At 48.3% G+C, this 19,699-nt stretch overlaps 1 protein-coding gene across 1 annotated transcript in view; it reads right to left on the reverse strand.

Annotated features, from left to right (window-relative positions):
* Nucleotides 1–2,052: 2,052 nt before the first annotated feature.
* Plekhd1 (pleckstrin homology and coiled-coil domain containing D1) overlaps nucleotides 2,053–19,699 on the reverse strand; it is a 34,888-nt gene continuing 17,241 nt past the window's right edge. Inside the window, exons 6-13 of the mRNA XM_052185551.1 lie at nucleotides 18,946–18,998; nucleotides 9,732–9,826; nucleotides 8,421–8,514; nucleotides 6,457–6,635; nucleotides 5,862–5,994; nucleotides 4,707–4,851; nucleotides 4,171–4,320; nucleotides 2,053–3,934 (exon numbers count right to left, since the gene is read on the reverse strand). Coding sequence (XP_052041511.1) covers nucleotides 3,768–3,934; nucleotides 4,171–4,320; nucleotides 4,707–4,851; nucleotides 5,862–5,994; nucleotides 6,457–6,635; nucleotides 8,421–8,514; nucleotides 9,732–9,826; nucleotides 18,946–18,998 — 1,016 coding nt within the window. The 3' untranslated portion in view covers nucleotides 2,053–3,767. The remainder of the gene's footprint in view (nucleotides 3,935–4,170; nucleotides 4,321–4,706; nucleotides 4,852–5,861; nucleotides 5,995–6,456; nucleotides 6,636–8,420; nucleotides 8,515–9,731; nucleotides 9,827–18,945; nucleotides 18,999–19,699) is intronic.

The following is a 19,699-nucleotide window of genomic DNA, read 5'->3' on the forward strand; positions in this document are numbered from 1 at the left end:
TACAGAATGAGTTCCAGGATAGCCAAGGCTACACAGAGAACCCCTGTCTCAAAAATAAATGAATGAATTTATTAATGAATGAATGAATAAATAAATAAATAAATGTCAGAAGGTTCCTCAATCCTTCTATACCATGTTTTTGTGTTTTTCAATAAATATAGAGTAAAGCCCTTATGGACAGACTATAGACATGGGGAGAGAACTGGAAAATTCCAATTGTGATCGTCCTTGGCAGAGATCGCTCCAAGAGGAAGACTCTCATTTGAGGTGGCACCATCACAACCTTCTGATGCCATGGCTTCCGCACCAAATGGGTCTCGAATGGCAAGCCAGAATAACCCGTTTCTTGATCCATATCTGGTAATTAGTCACAGGAACAAGAAATGTCACTAAACTGTGGGGAAGCATTAGAGGCAAGCGACCATTCCATGGGGACATCCATGATAGGCAAATGGAAAGCCTCTAGGTATGCAGGGGAAAGGTAAACACCAGGGCAGCCTGCGTGACACACATCCTCAGCCAGGACACTGTCTGAATAACAGTGACTCCTTTCTGCCTCTCCTGCTGATTATGAGACAAAGCATGGTTATGAAACAGAGCTGGGAAGACCATCCATCCCTGGTGTGAGTGTCGAAGCTAACAGGCACATCGTCTCTTTCAGGCTGTGCCTTTGTTCTATAGTTAAGTAAGAGGAAAACCCTGATGGCTTTATAACATGGAGACATCCAGGACCTCGGGGTGGAAGCACATAGTTTCCAGTTAATTATTAAGAAGTCAGTCACAGGAGGAGAGCTGTGGGGTTTTCAGCTGGAACATGCAGGACAGGATACAATTCCATGAGTGGCCTGCAGGGGGCAGCACAACTCTAGGAATGACTCCACTGCCTACTTCAAAAACACTGCCAGGAAGTAATGCACTTAATTGGACAATGATTAAGAGTTACTTTTAGAAAGTGCTTAATTAATAACATTAATGTTATATGTCCTGTCAATGTTTCCAGCAAGTAATTCCAGCCCTCCATATTTTCGTATAGGGATGCTGGTTGGTACGTGCACACGTTTGTGTGTGTATATACCACGTTAGCTATGGTTGGAGGTAATCCAGACTTGCCTGAGGCATGGAAAGCACAAGGTGAGATGAAGAGAAAATGGACTAGGGAACTGGTGCTTGTGCTCACAAAGCACTGCTGAGATTTGAGTCTGTCTCCTCCCAGATTCCTGTAATCCCAGCACTCTGGGAAGCAGAGGCAGGCAGATTTCTGAGTTCAAGGCCAGCCTGGTCTACAGAGTGAGTTCCAGGACAGCTAGGGCTATACAGAGAATCTCTGTCTCAAAACAAAAACAAAAACAAAAACAAAAAGCAAAAACAAAACCCAAATGTAATTACTCCTGGGCAGTGGTGGCACACATCTTTAATCCTAGCACTCTGAAGGCAATATAGAATTATTACAATAGAATTAAGAGTGGGAACCTATCACGTGGAGGTGGTGGCACAAGCCTTTAATCCCCACACTCAGGAGCCAGAGGCAGGCAGATCTGAGCTCAAGGCCAGCCTGGTCTACAAAGGGAGCTTCCATCCTTCATAGATTACTGGGCTGGGTGTTTACTAGCTCAGTGGGTAGAGTGTTGCTTAGTTTGCTTGAAGTCCAGTCCTCAGGAGGTAGAAGCAGGTCATCCTCAGACTCCCTGAGTTTGAGGCCAGCCTGGGCTATCTAAAATTCTGAATGAATAAACAAGGTAAAATACATACTTGCACCGGGCGGTGGTGGTGCACGCCTGTAATCCCAGCACTTGGGAGGCAGAGGCAGGAAGATTTCTGAGTTCGAGGCCAGTCTGGTCTACAGAGTTCCAGGACAGCCAGGGTTACACAGAGAAACTGTCTTGAAAAAAAAAAAACAAAACAAACAAAACAAACAAAAAAAAAACAAAAACAAAAAACAAACAAAAAAAACATACTTGCAGGAATTCTTGTATAGCAGTACTTTTCTTTCTGGTTAATAATTTGACCAGGAACACCAAATGCATTTGAAATTTTCTCCAAGAGCAAGCCATTATTAATTCTTTAAAAACAAACAAAACCAGTAATGTGGTTTTATACGTCTTCATTCCAAGTCCATTCCGCACACATATCATGTAGACAAGCTTTGGGTATATGCAGGTTCATATGCATTCAAAGCTTTATATTTGCATTCAGACACACTGATTCCAAAACACCCTACCGAAGGCCACCCCCACCGGGAAGGGATCTTGGGGAGCAGGGCAGCCCAGACCGTGGCAAGGGTTCTTCCCCAGGGCTACTTCTGTCCCTCCCTCAAGATGCTTCAGTCTCCTGAATAGAAAATGGATGCCTTTGATCCAGCACTGTCTTAGCACCCAGCCCCTTTTACATTTTTTTTAAAGTTTTATTTTGTGTATGAATGTTTCATCTGCACATGAGTATGTACACGCACCGAGTGAGTGCCTGGTGCCTGTGGAGGTCAGGAGAGGGTGTTGGATCTCCTGGCAAATGAAGTCACATGTGGTTGTAAGCTACCACGTGGGTGCTGGGAATCATGTCTGGGTCCTCCGAAAGAGAAACAAGTGCTCTTAACCACTGCCTGCATTTCTGTACCCTCCCCAAGTCTTGTTTGGCAAGACTGATAGACTCAAGCAGCTTCTGAGGGATAGGCCCAAAAGACTGTCAGAGATGAAGAACACATCCCTCAGTCCTTGGCCTCCTGAAGGGTAGTGGTCTTCCATAAAACCTGCAGGCTGATGTTATAGTGTCACCCTGACAACACTGAGCCAACCGATGGCTACTGGCTCCCCACAGGCCCATGTTCCCATGTGGTGGGTTCCAGGCTACATTGGCTCACTGAGTGAGGATGCTGCAGGAAGAGGCAGCAGGGTGAGCCGGCTGGGAGAGAGGCAGGCCTCTGTGATCTCAGGGCAGCAGGGTCACAACAGCCAGAGGCAGCTAGAGCTCTGCCTGACTGGATAATACAAAAGCTTCTTCGCTCCTGATCTGGCTGTGTGTACTTTGGGGAAACCCTGGGGTCAAGAATTCTCAATCATGGCTGGAAAAGAACAAATCAGGGACCATACACTTCTGTACCCTCCAGCAGGCTGCTGGAGCTATCTATGGAGAAACCCATTTGTGACTAGGAGGCCTGGGTGGACTTACAGACAGCAGCCCCCAGGAACACTGCAGAGAGGTATGGGGTGCTGTGAGCCTGGGGTTGTGTCTTAGGGCCTGCTCTTCCCTCTCTGAGGACATGGAATATGTGCAGAGGGCCTGGATACGACACTGTTGTATTGGAGGATTAGGAGCGAAGAGAGAGTTGGGGGTTGTTATGTGATCAGGGTCAGTGCTGCAGAGTCACGGAGGGGTACGGTGGGTACCAGAGGAACTTTCCAGTACTCACGGAATAGACAACTTCTCTTCTTGACCAACAGATCAAGAAGACACAGAGTCAGGCCTCATCATGGCAACCAGGTGAGGACCCACCCCACCTAGGGTAGACCCAAGGACAGGGCTCAGGCCTGGAGAGACGGCTCAGTGGTTAAGAGCACTGTTGCTCTTCCAGAGGACCCGGGTTCGATTCCCAGCACCCACACTGTAGCTCACAACCATCTGTACCCTCCAGTTTCCCAGGGAATCCAGTACTCTCTTCTGAGCTCCAAGGTCAGGGCTCCGGGTGAGGCAGAGCAGGGTATCACCTCCCAAGGGGAGTCAGACCTCCCTGCTGCCCCACCAAGGAAAGACAGGAGGTGGGGGAGGGGTTCCCATTACTTTCCTCCCCGGGGGAGTGCAGAGGCCCCGGGCTGGGTGGCCATGATGTGATAGATGGATTCCCGGAAGCGCTGGTCTCTGCTTAGCCTCTTGGCCACCTCCTTCAGCTCCTCTAGGTTGTTGGCTTCTAGCTGAGAGGCCATGAAGGACTGGGATGGCTTCACTGTGGAGGTGGGAACCCATTGCCCGTGAACAGCATTCCCCCCTGCCGAGCCCACCCTTCCTCCCTCACCCCAGCCCTGCACACTGCTGAGTTTCACTTGGTCCTCCCCACCTCAGACTGGTGGTAGAGCCGCGATGAAGGACATACTGTCCAGGCTTGACTACCTGTTCTCTAACTTGTCCACTCCCTGCCTTGTCGCCCACAGCCTGGCCCCACCGGGACATAGGGGTACTCACTGTCATTCCAGGAAGTGCTGGACCGGCGGCGGTGGAAGCGGCAGCTCTTGATGCGGCGAGTGGCCGCCTTGTGGATGTACACGGAGTTCTTCATGATGACCGGCATCTTGGCCTCCAGCTCTGCATTCCGGATGCACTCCTCGAAGAACCCTGGAGGCAGGAAGGAGCAGCTGACAGTGTCTTTCTCTGGGCCTGTCCTCCTCCTAAGTACTGGCTTGGTCTGGTGGGAGATAGATTGATCTATCCTTTATAGAACACGGTTTGCTCCTCAAACCACAACCTGTAGCTATCACAGGGAAGAACAGAGCTCTGAGCTTTGTTGTTGTTGTTGTTTTTTAAAAAAGAAAAAAAGAGGACAAAATTCCAGGCTTCCCTTCCATACTCTCACTTGCCAAAGGTGCTCCTACAGGAAGGTGTCTGAGGAGGAACAGGAAGGGCCACCTCACACCGCTAGGCCTGTCCCAGCTCTGGCGGGTCCTGGCTTCTGGGGGCGGAGCTCTGGGACTAGAGCTGAGCCCCGAAGGGGAGGGTCTTACTTTTCAGGTGGCTCACGTCGGCCCGCATCCGCTCTTCCTTCTCCTTGTTCCGAACCTTGGAATTGAGGCCTTGCTCCAGGCTCCGCAAGGCCGCCTCTGCCTCCCGGAGGCGTCTCTCAAGGTCCATGCGGACTTTCACTTCAGCCTACACGGAGGGACGAGCAAGAGAAGAAAAGTCCGGGGAGCTGTCTCCACCTCCCCAGAAACCTTCTGTGGTGGTCGATTTTCACTGCTAATCGGACCGGTTTTAGGATCACCTAGGAGGCACACTTCAGGATGTGTCTGTGGAACACGTCCAGAAAGGTTTAACTGTGGGTTGAAGATGCAGTGAGGGCAGAAGTGGCACTGTCCCATGGGTTGAGGTTGTCCCAGACTGAACAAACAGGAAAGAAGAGAAGGTATAGATCCTTGCTGTTTCCTGACTACAATGTTGCCAGCTGCTTCATACAAAGATTGCCTTGGCTTCCCTGTTAGGACCGACTATCCCCCTCCATCCACCTTCCTTTCTTAGGCTGGGTACTTTATCACACCCTCCCTGGTCACTGTGAGTTCAATAGGCTTAGATGGAGGGTTCCACATCCGTGCCTTACCCATGACCCAGATGGCCGGGCTAAGCCCTATCACACTTTATATCAATGATAGAAAGACTGCTATTGTTGTTGTTGTTGTTGTTATTGTTGTTAATTTTATTTATTTATTTTTGGTTTTTCGAGACAAGAGTTTCTCTGAGTAGCCCTGGCTGTCCTGATCACTCTGTAGATCAGTCACTCTGTAGACCAGGCTGGTCTCGAACTCAGAAATCCGCCTTCCTCTGCCTCCCAAGTGCTGGGATTAAAGGATGCACCACCACTAGCTGCCAGGCTGACTGCTATTCTTTTTTTTTTTTTTTTTTTAAGATTTATTTATTATATGTAAGTACACTCCAGAAGAGGGCGTCAGATCTTGTTACGGATGGTTGTAAGCCACCATGTGGTTGCTGGGATTTGAACTCAGGACCTTCGGAAGAACAGTCAATGCTCTTAACCACTGAGCCATCTCTCCAGCCCCTGACTGCTATCCTGGGAGAGAGGATGGGGGTAGCTGTGAAGTACAAGGATGGACAGGAGTCCCCAGTAGTATGGAGGGCCCAGAGCACAAAGCCCATGCATTGCACACCTTGAGTTCCTGCTCAGCCTGCTGCTTCTCTGCAGTGAGCTCCTGCAGCGAGTTCTGCAGGGCTTGGGACTGGCTTGAGTAGAACTCCCGCTCCTCCTCCAGGGCCCGTGAGCGCTCCTCGTTCTCCTTCATCCTGTAGACAGGAGACGTGCTTACCCACAGCTCGCCTACAAAGGGGGTTGCACCTGCTAGAGACATGCCTAGAGAAAGACTGCGTCCTCTCCAGTCCGGTCAGCTAGGTGATGAGAGGGGTGCTGTGGAGTGCTGGGAGCCCCGGGGGAAGATGTTTGGGGATTGCTACTTTTCTGACCTCAGAGATGTCTCCCGAGCCCAGTGAGTGGGGAGTAAGGCTGTTTCTTCTTGGGTCGGATGAGTGAAAGCTAAGGGAAGCCGCCGGCTGGCTGGCCAGGGGCACTTTTTGATGGCACTCTGTAAGGTTGGTCACGTCAGCTTTGGGAAAGCCAGGTCATAGGCAGGCAGGAAAGGAAGTGACCCATGTCGTGAATGACAGCTAGAACTCGAGCCCAGCTGTCTAACTTGAGGGCAGACACAGCTCCCAAGACACCGGAGGACCGGACAGCCTCAGGTGCCTCACCGCTTCTCTGCCAGAAGCTTCTCGGCCAAAAGCTCCTGCATCCTCTCTTCGATCTGCCTGAGGTTGCTATGGAGACCGTCGCTGGCTGGAGGCTGCTCACTCTGATTGGTCAAGGGCTGTGGCTGGTTCTTATCTTCCTCCAACATCTCTAAGGTTTTCTTCTTCTCTATGGACAGTTCCTGTTACAAAGAAAGGGAGAGAGCAGAGGTTAGCTCTCCAGCATGGTTGCCTTGGCCTTTTTACAATTCAAGGGAATAAACAACTCCTCCTTCAATCCTCCATGAAGGATATTTTACGTCTCATTCCAAGATCTCCTTTCTGAGAACATGGTCAGGTTACTCCTTCATCAAAACAGGCAGACAGACAGACAAGGAACCCAATGTGACTTCCAATAGAGATGGCACCCATCAGAGCCAAGGCCTAAGGGCAGCATGACCTTTTGAGGCCCTTGTCCCCCAAGGAGGAAGAAAGTGTACTCATGTGAAAATGCCCAGAAGGATCAGTTTAGGAATACATTTAGACATTCTCCACATTTATCAACTAGGATCTTAACACTACACTGAAATTATGCTATTGGAAATATCCATGGTGGGCTGGAGAGATGGCTCAGTCTTTAAGAGCACTGACTGCTCTTCCAGAGATCCTGAGTTCAATTCCCAGCACCCACATGGTGGCTCACAACCATCTGTAAGGGGATCCGATGCCCTCTTCTGGTGTGTCTGAAGACACTCATATACATAAAATAAATATACATATATATATATGTATATAAATATACATATATATATATATAAATATATATATATATAAATATATATATATATATATATATATATATATATATATAATATATATATATATATATATATATATATATATATATATATATATAAATATATATATATATATATATATAAATATATATAAATATACATATATATATATATAAATATACACATATAAATATGTGTACTCATATACATAAAATAAATCTTTTTTTTAAAAAAGAAAATATCCATGGTAACCATTCCCCACATTAGGAAAAATTAAGCAAATCTAGGATCCAGTTGCTAGGGAGACTAACACTCTTGCAGCCTTCATGACAACTCATGGATTCAACTAAGATGCATGGTCCCATGCTCACTTCAGATGCTGGACCTTGGGATGCTGTGAAGACATGATCAAGGGAAGCCCACAGTCTTGAAAACACAGCCCTGTAACGGATGTGCAAAAGGCACAGGACACAGAGAAAATGCTTGCCTGGAAGAATCAAAGAAACTTTGACCAAAGAGAGTCTGAAGACAAATGGCTCCCCAGAGAGAGAGGATAGGGCTATGTGTCCTGGAAGCAACCGTGGGATTGAGGTGTCGGGGCTTGAAAATCTTACTGTCCTTGGGGATCTGAGCTCCGTGGTTGGAGCTGGGAGTGGAGGGATGGCGGGGGTGGGGGGTAGGGGTGGGGGTGTGGAGGGCTGCACTCGGGAGTGGGGTGGGGTGGGGTGGGGTGGGGGGTGTTTGCGTGCTATGCTAAGAAGTTTGTTCTCTGTCCTTGGCACAGGCTGCTGGCCCCTCCCCCCCTCAGTCTCTTGTATCCGATGACAGTGACCTATAAGTTGATTTCCCTTCATGCTCAATGTCACCCAGGAGCAGCTAAGTTAGGAACCACAAACGGATGTGGTGGGTGACACTAATCGATCCCACCTCTGGTGTAAAAATACCAGCACTTTGGAAAGCTGGTTTCCTGTGACCACGGTCATCACAAGGGCAAGCTGGAATTCCTGCTCTGGGTCTGGGAAAGGCCAGTCCGTGCTTTGGGTCTCATGTGCCTGTTAGGGTTCGCGGCCGAGCTCAGAGACGGTCCTTTGAGTATGCTCGCCTCATGCTCACCCTCCTGTTGGTACCTTCCCTGGGAAACACATGGGGGTCCAGTGTTCCACAGCCCAGCCGGCTTGCTTGTCTGCTTACCTCCAGTGTATGCTGCAAGGATTCTGTGAGCTGCCTCAGCTCCTTCTTCTCCTGCTCCACACCCCTGAGGCATCTTGCGGTGAGTTCTAGCTCCCTGTGGGGACAGAGAGCTGGTTGGGCAAGCTTCCCAACCTCTGCATCCGACACGCTTCTGCCGTACATGACGTCATTGCCCAGTGGGACTCTTGGATAGCCAATGCTCTGCAACACTGGGTTGCACTGAAAACAGCCGTCGGGGTCAGGGCTGCAAGGAAGCTTCAGCCAAATGGGTGGATTCACTTACCAGATAGTGACTGAGGTCCTGAAGCCGGGGGACTTATTTGGTGTCTAACAAATGCCTGACTTTTTATTTAAGTAGATTCTATTATTTGTATGCTAAGTCTAAAAATGAGTAAAACTAACAGTCTCTGTATTCCATCCCCCTCCCCAGTACATATCTAAATGATTCCCTTTAATAAGGTCTTCACCAGTAAGTTTCTCTGGGCTATCACAGATGGCCCATGGTGGTGGTAGAGATGATGATGGTGGTGGTGGTGAGTGTGATGATGAGGCTATGACACTGAGCACTGTCAATCTCAGCAATAATTTCCGAATCCTGGATAAACTACACCTGAGTCACCTGTGCTGGGGATACATAAGCGCCCTATCTTTATGAGATTATAATTCAATGAATGCTTATAATGGGCAACTAGATCTGCCCATGATACATCAGACTGAAGATCCCAATGTGTCATTAACTAAAATGTGAAAGGACTCCAGGAGAGCAGAAGAGCGCTGGATGCTGCAGGAGCAGTTGTGGGTCAGGGCATCTCGTGGCCAGGGGCGTCACAAGGATCAGAGGGAGGGGCCTGTTCCGTGGGAGAGGCTGGCCCACGTCTCACACTCCTGCTCACACCATTGCAGGAGACCATTATCAGTGAGCAGAAATGACCCGCTGACCTGGCCCCAATAGTCTGGGTGTACTCAAGGCCCAAAGCATTGGGAAGACCAGGCCATAAGTGGTTTTCTGGTAAAAGCCTAGTCTGTATGAACATCAGTCTGCCAGGGCCAGGGCCAGGGCCAGGGCATTCCCTCTGTCTCCCCTCCCAGAACCAGGGCACCCCCCCCCCCACCTCTTGCCCCTCTCAGGGCCATGGCATCTCTCTGTTGCCCCTCCCAGGGCCAGAGCATCCCCCCCATTGCCCCTTCCAGGGTCAGGGCATCACCCCCATTGCCCCTCCCAGGGTCAGGGCACCCCCCCCCATTGCCCCTCCCAGGACCAGGGCATCCCCCCACCCCCGATTACCCCCCCCCCCCAGGGCCTGCCGTCACCTCCTGATCTGCTCCTGCTCCACTCTCAGCTCTTGCACCACCTCCTCGAACTGCTGTTTCTCAGCCTCTAGCACTTGGTTCAGGCGCTCGAGCTCCTGAAGAGAAAGGGAGAAGGGGAAAGTCACAGTGGGCACAGAACCCCTAGGCTCCCTTCACTAGTCCAGGGGACCATCTCGGGTTTGGTTCAGTCTGGAGGCATAAAGCCAAACTTCTGAGAACTGAAGAGTTGGCACAGCCTCAGCTAGCCCAAGAATGCGATGAACCTGGCCCATGAGGGAGGAAGGACGGGGTTAGACATGATTCCAGTAAGGGTCCTCTGGCAGATATGGCTACTTCTGGACGTCGTTCTTCTGAGCAGCTCTAGGGACTAACACCTAACGGTGAGGTAGTTATGCCTTCCTTGAGCATGGAACAGACAGACGGATAGACAGACAGACGCTGATAACAAAAAACGTGGAGTTTATATTTCCAGGACACTGGATGGCATCAGGTAAACTGTCTAAGACAAGCTATTCCCAACACAAGAGTCAAAGAAAAGGTGTTTTATCTCAAGGCTCCTGGGAGTCAGGCCTACAGCTTCCCTCTCCTCAGTCCTATAGGAGTAGGAATGTCAGGTGGCCGAGGACGGGTCCCAAGGGGCCAGAACAGTCCCTTCAGGAAAGCCGGGCTCCCTGAATGTTCCCCACAGCAAGTTGGAGCCGCCAGGCTAGGCGTCCTATTTCCCCTTGCTCAGTAGAGGTGGTATTAGGAAGTTTGGCTCTGTGTTTTTATGTCAGCTGCTTTGTTTCTGTTCGCTTTATGTTGTGGTAACATTGTTTCTGCATCTGCTCTTCAACTTTCCAGTTCCAGGTGACTTCCTAGGCACCTGGGGGCTTTGTTCTCAAGCATAATGGAGTCCTTGCACCGGAGTGGCACTGCCTATGGACAATGATGTTGCCGTTGGCTTTGAAGAGATACAGAGAGGAATAAATTATAGGGGGAAGAGTCTAGTTTCAATTCCCACTCCTAGGTTTCCTCACCCAAAAAAGTTACTTCTCATCTAATCTTATCTTTAAATGTGCTCACCACCTCCGCCGTCCCTGGGTACACACATGGCTACAGTATATTATTGTATAGGTGGCTGGCACTCACGAGAGTGTCTGAAGCTGATAGAATACGAGCAGGTATCTTTTGAAAAGACAATGTGCTCTGGTCCCTTAACCCTGGCACCAGTAAGTGTCCCTTTAGCCTGGGCCTCGAGGAATGAGCATCAATCAGCCGAGGAGCAGTGTGGGAAACGCATTTGTGCTGTTGAAAGCCCTGGGCAAGCCAGGAGGTAGTGGCGCATTGCCTTTAATTCCACTTGGGAGGCAGAGGCAGGCGGATTTCTGAGTTTGAGGCCAGCCTGGTCTACAGAGTGAGTTCCAGGACAGCCAGGGCTACACAGAGAAACCCTGTCTCGAAAAACAAACAAACAAACAAACAAACAAAGCCCTGGGCATATAGGGGCTTTGGGTTACTGCAGAAGCCATGACCTCGCCTATATCTATATTTGATGTGTCTTATATAGACAAAATATAAATAAGATTAAATTTGTATTCTTGCACATACCCCTCTTTACAATTGAAGACAACTTCAGACCTTAAAAAACAAACAAACAAACAAAAAAGCAGAGTATGAAGCTCTGCTTTAAAAAAAAAAAAAAAAGATTTAGCCGGGCGGTGGTGGTCCACACCTGTAATCCCAGCACTCTGGGAGGCAGAGGCAGGCAGATTTCTGAGTTTGAGGCCAGCCTGGTCTACAGAGTGAGTTCCAGGACAGCCAGGGCTATACAGAGAAACCCTGTCTCAGAAAAAAAAATCCAAAAAACAAAAAGACCAAACAATAAAAAAGATTTATTTATTTTATGTACGTGAGCATACTGTCTCTGTCTTCAGACACACCAGAAGAGAGCATTGGATCCCATTACAGATGGTTGTAAGCCATCATGTGGTTGCTGGGAATTGAACTCAGGACCTCTGGAAGAGCAGCCAGTGCTCTTAACCACTGAGTCATCTCTCCATCCCCAAAGCAACATATGCATGGTGTTATGGGTGCTGACAGCCTCTCTGGCCCCAGAGTCAACAAACTTGAGAGGCTCTCCCTGGTAGCGACTGTCTGCTGTCAATTTGTCAGCAAGAGCTGTTGAGAGGCCCATTAGCTACAAGGACCCCAGCCCCAGGATGGCTCTCACAGGTCCCATGATCACCCAGGACTCTGCCCCATAGCCTGGCTTCATCTTCCTGCCAAGTTCCCTGGCACCGCAGCCTCCAGCCGCTCCTGATCTCTGCTCCCTCTGTTGTCCTGGCCTAACCACACTGGAATAGATTTTGTTGAATTGTCAATCAGTGTCTGAAACTCAGGCCTTCCTTCCCTAGGACTCAAGCTCCTCTGGATACCAACAGATGCTAGGTTGTGCCTCCAAGAACCCAAAAGGGAAAGTAACCTTCAACATAGCAGGGCAATTGAAAACAACCCAGCCATTTAGGACCACTCAGTGGCCCTAAACATATGTGCTAAGATGTTTCTACTTGTGTCAATGAGTAGCTACTGTCGGCTTTGCTGCTGCCTCAAAGGGGGCAGGAAACTGAGTGTGGTGAACCAGAGCCCTCCAGGGCCTAAAGGAAGTTCAGTCTTCCCCAGAAGCTTAAATCCCCCAATGGTTTTCTGCCAGCAGGTGGCCAAGCTCAGCTTGAGTAATGCTCAGGGTAGAAAAATCAGAAAACCTGTTTCAGCTTTGAACAACCAACATAAAGCACCCCACCACCAGCTCTGGGTCTTAGTCTCCGAAAGCCACAGACACAGGAGCATGAGCAAATGATGGAGAATTTTGGTGGAATTCTTCACCCAGAGGCGACCATTCACGTAACAAGTCTCTGCTACTATCCCAGTCCCTGAAGTCACCTCTGAGGGACCCCTCCCTTTAGCCACTACCTCCCTCCTGATCTGTATCACACTTTCTTCCAGGGTCTAAGTCTCTGAGACCTGTGGATCCCAGGAGCTAGCAGGGGGTCCTGAGTCGAGCAGAAGACCCACAGGGCCAAGGGCAGTGGCCAGCCCCCGGGCAGTCGGGGCAACCTTCCTGCTCTCAGAGAAGCAAGCAAACCCATGTGGCCCACCAGCTCCATTTCAGCCCAAATCTGCCTCCCTGCCAACTTCCCTCCCTAAACCCAGCTTTTCCCTGCACCATCAAACAAGACTTATTTCTTTTCCCTTTAGGTATTTAAGAAAAAAGTCTCTTCCCAAGTTTCCTGTCCTCTAAGCTAAACACAGCTTGTTTGCCATGCTTCACAGACCATGATTTCTTGTCCTCAATAAAACTAATTATACTCATAAAAGGAATGCAGCAAAAGGGGAAGACTTAGACAAGGAAGGTTCTTTGGAAGTCATTTACAGGCTCAATGCAATTCCAGGAAATGGCCCAGTGAGATTTTTTTTTTCTTATAGTTCCATTCATTCACGCTATGTCTATTTACCAAGTGCACAGTATGTTCCAAGCACCTGCTGGGCTCTGCATGGAAGATCTGAAGCTGTTCTTGCAGAGACTATGGTCTAGCGTAGCTACTAAAAATCCCAGAACAGGCATTTACACCAAATGCAGGATTCCGGTATACTAAAATAACCGGGTACACCAGAGAGCAGTACAGAACAAGAGATACATGTCCTGCAGGACAGGGACCCAGTTCGAGTCAAGCTGTCCTGGGTGGAAGTAGAAACTCCACAGAGGTGGGGGACTGGCAGGCAATCAGTTGGTTCTTGAGCTGAGAGACAAAGACAGATGCCTGGGCTAGATGTTTAGTTTGGTGGCTCGCCTAATAAGTACAAGGCCAGGGATTAAGTCCTCAGTATTGAAAACCAGCAAGCAGCAGGACAGTGGTGGCACACGCCTGTAATCCCAGCACTCTGGGAGGCAGAGGCAGGTGGATTTCTGAGCTCGAGGCCAGCCTGGTCTACAGAGTGAGTTCCAGGACAGCCAGGGCTACACAGAGAAACCCTGTCTCTTAAAAAAAAAAAAAAAAAAAAAAAAAAAAAAAAAAACGAAGAAGAAAAGAAAAGAAAGAAAACCAGCAAGCAGCCAAAGGAAAAAAAAAAGTGGAAGAAAGAGGAAAGAACATTCCAGATGTAAGGAACAGTACCTACAAAGCCCCAGTGGAAACCTGTTGCCTGGAAGAACCAAGTCATGCTTGTATGAGACACGAGAGCAACCATGATGAGAAAGAGGCTGGGGTCTGAGAAGCGGAGAGACTGACAAAGAAGACGCCATACCCACGTAGGGCCTCTGGCTTAGCTGGGGATTTTGTAGGTTTTCTTTCTCCTGAACAAGAAGCAAAGAACACGTGTTGGTTAGTTGGCTGTTTGGAGACTCACATTGACCATGTCACCTGTCCCAGCCCGGCCTCAAATTCAGTCTTCCAGCCTCTGCCTGCTGAGTGCTGGGATTGCAGCTACACACCTTCACAACAGTGGCAGCCAAAGATCCGAGAGCAGAAGGCGGCTGGCAGGCAACATGATGTGTTTTTCCTTTAAACACTGAGTTGGCTGCAGTGTGGAGGAGAAAGCAGAGGGGTAGAAAGAGTCTAAGGGCCCCAGGCAGGAGGCCACAGCACATCAGGTAAGGCCTGGTAGGTAGCAGCAGGACTTGGGAGTGGGGTGAGAAAGAGGAAGGAAGAAGGACTGGGTAGAGCAAGCCCCCTGAGTTCCTGACCCACACAAGCCTTGGATGCTACACCTCCCCCCCCCCCCCAGATGGGTATGCAAGAAGACAACCAGCCTTCTAGAAAGGGTAAAGGCAAGACATCTTGACCTCAGACAAGATGTGCTCTTAGTATCTTTGGATGTCTGGATGGGGGTGTGAAATCAGTATCAGAGGATGGGGCAACAACAGAGAGAAGGGGCTAGAGGTGTCACCCCGGGAGTCGTCAGCACATAAATAGCAAACTGAAGTTAGGGACTCTAGTCTAGACAGTAAGATCTAGAGCAGAGAGAAGAGAGGGAGGTTCAAGTTCTACCTAAAACAAGGCAGCGCTGTTTTGTAGCCCTCATTCACACAGACTGCTTGCCGTGTAGTATGTGCTTAACAAGCACCTCCCAGGCCAGGCATGGTGGTGCATGCTTTTAATCTTAGCCCTCAGAAGACAGAGGCAAGTAGATCTCTGTGAGCTAGAGGCCAGCCTCATTTACATAGTGAGCTTCAGGCCAGCCAAGGCTACATAGAGAGACCTTGTCTCAGATCAAGGTGTAATACACACTTTGAAGAGATTATCAGAACCAGAGTCAGATGGTGGCCCTGTTAAAAATGATCAGACCAGGAATTAAAAACAAAAAATAAACTCAATTGTGGGCTATATGCTAAAGGCTTTAATGGAAAATAAATAAGTAAAAATAGATGACTAATATATGTGGGGAGATTTGAATCAATCTCTCTCTCTCTCTCTCTCTCTCTCTCTCTCTCTCTCTCTCTCTCACACACACACACACACATGCACACAAATACACACATAACCCCCACACACACACCAAAAATGCAAGATTCAAAACACAAGACAATTGGGCAATGACCAAGTACAAGGGTGTGCTCTTGTAGTCCAAGGAGACAAGGAGGATCAGGAATTCAAGGGTGGTTTAAACTATACATCACCCTGCTTCACAAAGCAAACAAGCAAGCAAAACCAAGCAGAACAACAAAACTACACTATGAAAGAATATGGAATGTCTTTGCTACAAAAAGCTTCCAAATACACCAGAGAGCTTGCCCTCCATCTCTTCCTATGTGTGGAGACATAGGTACACCATGATCTGGCAGTTGTCTACACATCAGTGGAAGAGACCTCAGAATACAGTATGACTTTCTAACAACTTCATCTTGAATTTTCTACTCTCCAGAACTCTGAGAAAAAAAAAAACATTGTTCTTGTTGAAGGTACTTAGACTGATTTTGTCATGGCAGATCAAACTGACTAAGATCTGTAACCCACAGCACCCAACAATGACATATTCACATTATTCACAAGCTTGACTAGAACTTCACCAATACAGGCTAGACTCTGAAGGAGGAGACACACTTTACAGATTTAAAAGACTAGAAATGATACAATGCTCTCTATATAATGTTTGCTTTTAGTAATAAAAGTATACCATAAAGTAATAACAAAATAATAGCAAGAAAATCCACACACAGATTGGAGATTTAAAAATTCATTTATGGGGCTGGAGAGATGGCTCAATGGTTAAGAGCACTGACTGCTCTTCCAGAGGTCCTGAGTTCAATTCCCAGCAACCACACGATGGCCACAACCATCTGTAATGGGATTTGATGCCCTCTTCTAGTGTGTCTGAGAACAGCTACAGTGTATACATACGTATAAAATAAATAAATCTTTAAAAAATACATTTCTGATTAACATGGGCCAAAGAAGTAATTTCAAGTCTAAAAAGATAACATTCATTGTTATTCATTCAAGTGAACTGACAGTGTTTATCCACACCAAAAAAATTATCTATGGATACATATAATAACTTCATTTATAATTGCCAAAACTTGGAACCACCCAGAGGTCTTTGAGTGGGAAAATAGATAAACTGGGGTATATACCCAGATAGTGAATTTATTCAACTATGAAAAGAAACTGGTATTCAAGCCGTACAACAAACAGCACAGTGGATGTTTGGATGCACCTCACAGAGTGTAAGACATTGATTTGAAAAGTGTATGTCGTATATGATTTCAACTCCTGGACATTCTGGAAAATGGTAAAAACTCTGGAAGGCAGATGGCCCAAGCAGCTCTCTGTGCATCTCTACTGAAACGCTCAGAGCATATGGGCAGCTGTTAGTCTCAGCAAGCATTAGAGATGAAGAATTGAAGTCCTTAGGAATCCAATGGCATCCACCTCATCAGGGCTGAAGCTAAGATTCTACCAGGGATCCTGGCTGCAGATTCTGAGGTTCCCTATGGGTCAAGGCTGTCCCCTAGAAACCTCACACATAATTATAAGACTCACTTGTCTCTGGGATACAGTATTTTTTCTATGTGGTCCCAAACCCCTCTGCCAATCTCTGATCTAGAATAGGATGTGGAAGATACTGGAGACAAGCACGCCTACCCTACAGGTGAGGAAACTAAGGGAGAAAAACACTTAGGCAGAGTGACTCAGGGTGGTCATTCCAGGAGTAGAAGGGGCGGTTTCTGGTTAAAGCACATCACTCACAGGTGGCTCGAACCTGGCATGGGTCTCTTCCTGTTCATGCTCCACGCAGCCTCTGGCACATTAACAGCTGGGCTTGCACCTTATTTAGACTCTACAGCTGCCAGCGTCCCACTTCAGTAGGTGGCATTAAGCGAGGCCTGTGTGCCCTGGGTCTCCACTGCCCTAATTTCCAAGCTAAGACCTAGATAATGTGTCTAAATTTTCCTCGGGCCAATTGCTGCCCCAGATTCAACCTCTGTTGGCTAAATCTACTTTCCCTGTCGGGGGCTGTGTCTCCCACTCCAACCCATGCTGAGCCTCCCAGATCATGTCTTTAAAGTCTCTGAAAACATGCCAAAGTGTCGCATGCAGGCAAAACACCCCCACACGTAAAACACTTCCTAAAGATACTAAACCCCAATTTTAACCCCACATCTCCAAATTAAAATCTTCAACTTTGCTTTTCTTTTCTTTGTAATCAACGAAGAGAGTCTAGGTCAATGGTTCTCAACCTTTCTAATGATGCGACCCTTTAATACAGTTCCTCGTGTTGTGGCAACCTCTAACCATAAAAGTATTTTGTTGCTACTTCATAACAGAAGTCTTGCTACTGTTATGAATTGTAATGTGACCATTTGAATGGCAGGCCATCTGATAGCCACAGGTTGAAAACTGCTGTTGTCTAATTGGAAGAATAAACTGGCACAGAAGGTGAGATTTTTGGAAGAAAAACAAAATCAGATTATCCTAGTGGTTTGAAATTAAGCCATAATGTAACACTGAAAGAACCAAGTCAGTCAGTCTCCATTTCTCCCACAGTTACCATCTCTCATCACAGCACCATCATCTGGGTGCTGTGTCAGGACCTGGAGGGTTTGGGGTCCAAAGGAGACGCGTGTTTCTCTCTCTCTCTCTCTCTCTCTCTCTCTCTCTCTCTCTCTTTCTCTCTTTTGGTTTTTTGAGACAGGGTTTCTCTGTGAGATGCATGTTTCTTGACTTTTGGGCATGTTTTAGAGTCCCATCAGGGGTGATGGGCAAGGCACTGAGTTCCTGAACTGAGTTACAGTAGGGCACTGAGCTACAGCAGATGGCGTCAGCCCTGTGGCTGGCCTGAGGGAGGGCAATGAGAGTGACAAGGTGGAAGGACGTGGGTTGGGTCAGTCTCCTATCTACAGGCTCCTCTGAGCATCGCTCTGCAAAGCCAGACCTCACCCATGCGGGCGTGGCCAATAAGTAACAACATCAGTGCTGAGAGAAACAGCCAGTCACTAAGCACACACTGCACATTGTGTGTGCACAGCGTGTCAAGCGCTCTCGATGTAATGTCTTGCTTAATCTGTGTAGCATCCCTTATTATTTCCCCCCCCCTTTTTGGGTAAGAATACTGACATTCAGAGAGGTTAAGTAACTTTTTCAGGGATCATACATTTAGAAGGGCTAAGGTCAAATGCTAGCACAGGCAGTCTCACTCCAGGTTCCCTCCGCTTACAACCTGCGCTGCCCTTCAGGTGCGGGAATGGAGCAGATTCCAAAGGCTCAACTGAGACAAGAGTTCCTGAGGCCTTCAGGCTGGTTTAAGCCTTGCTGAGCCTCCACCGGGCTTGCATTGCTGATGCCAAAGGGGATAGATCTCTGAGGTCGGCAAACTCCATCACCCTTATGGACCAGAAGTCCCCCCCCATCCCCCTATACCCCCCCAGTGGATAAACTGAGGTCATTGCAACCTCCTGTGGATAGCAACAAGCCACTTATGAAATGTTTAGAAGGCTTTGTCCCTAAGATGTGTCTCCTGGGGGCTCACAGGAGAAAAAAAAAAACGCTTCCCACCAGATGCTACATCAAGGTGCAGACACTGTCACCTCAGTGGCCTCATTGCTCCATCCCTTCTGAAGCCTCTTGGGCAAGTTTCTGGATGCCCAGTGGCCCACCCCCACACCCAGATCCCTCAATGCCAGCTGTGTCTGGGGGGCAGGGCTGAGTCTCTCTGCACAGCCACGCATGTTTCTTACCTCTCTCTGCTCCCTCTGGAGGCACAGTTCTTCTGTCTCCTCCATCAGCTTGTCTGCCAAAGCAAGCACACACACCCTGAGAAACTTGCTCAGAGGTGTCTTAGATGACCTCTGTCACCTGTGCCATCTCCTTGGAAGATGGGGTTGGGTTCTGTTCTCCTGAACTGAAGGGGTCTCACTGGCCCAAACTGCCTTTCAAGCTATCTTCTCTGTTTTGTGCTTTTATGGGTCACAGAGGACCTGCACATGTAGGCTCAGTGGGTCTTTGTAACCTGTGCCTCCACAATCTCCTGCTACCTGAGCTAGTGCCTGGTTAATCTGGGAGGCCATATTCCACCAAGGAAGAGGTGCTTAGAGCAGGCAGAGAGGAGCCAGGGTCTCAGATGTCTCAGCAGGCTCCCACGAAGGGGGTCAGCCCATTCTCTCCCAAGTAGAGGGCATTTAGCAGACCATTAGGGCACGAGGCCTGGATCCTTGTAGCTAGGTTGGTTCAAAGTGGGTCTGGTGGGGAGAGGAGAGGAAGGAAGGTGCAGGACCTGGAGCTCAGGCAGGATAATATTTTTTTCCATTTCTAAATCTTCCAACTGAAGACCTGGCACAGGCACAGACCCAGCATTTTCCCTTTAAGCTGATCTCCCCATCTCTAACACTTGAGGTCATTTTGGTCTCTTCTTCTTCTTTTTTGTTTGTTTTTTGTTTTGTTTTGTTTTGTTTTTCTGATTTTTTGGTTTTTTTTTTTTCTGAGACAGGGTTT

The sequence above is a fragment of the Apodemus sylvaticus genome, chromosome 6 (assembly GCF_947179515.1).
Source record: "Apodemus sylvaticus chromosome 6, mApoSyl1.1, whole genome shotgun sequence".
Taxonomy (NCBI): Eukaryota; Metazoa; Chordata; class Mammalia; order Rodentia; family Muridae; genus Apodemus; species Apodemus sylvaticus.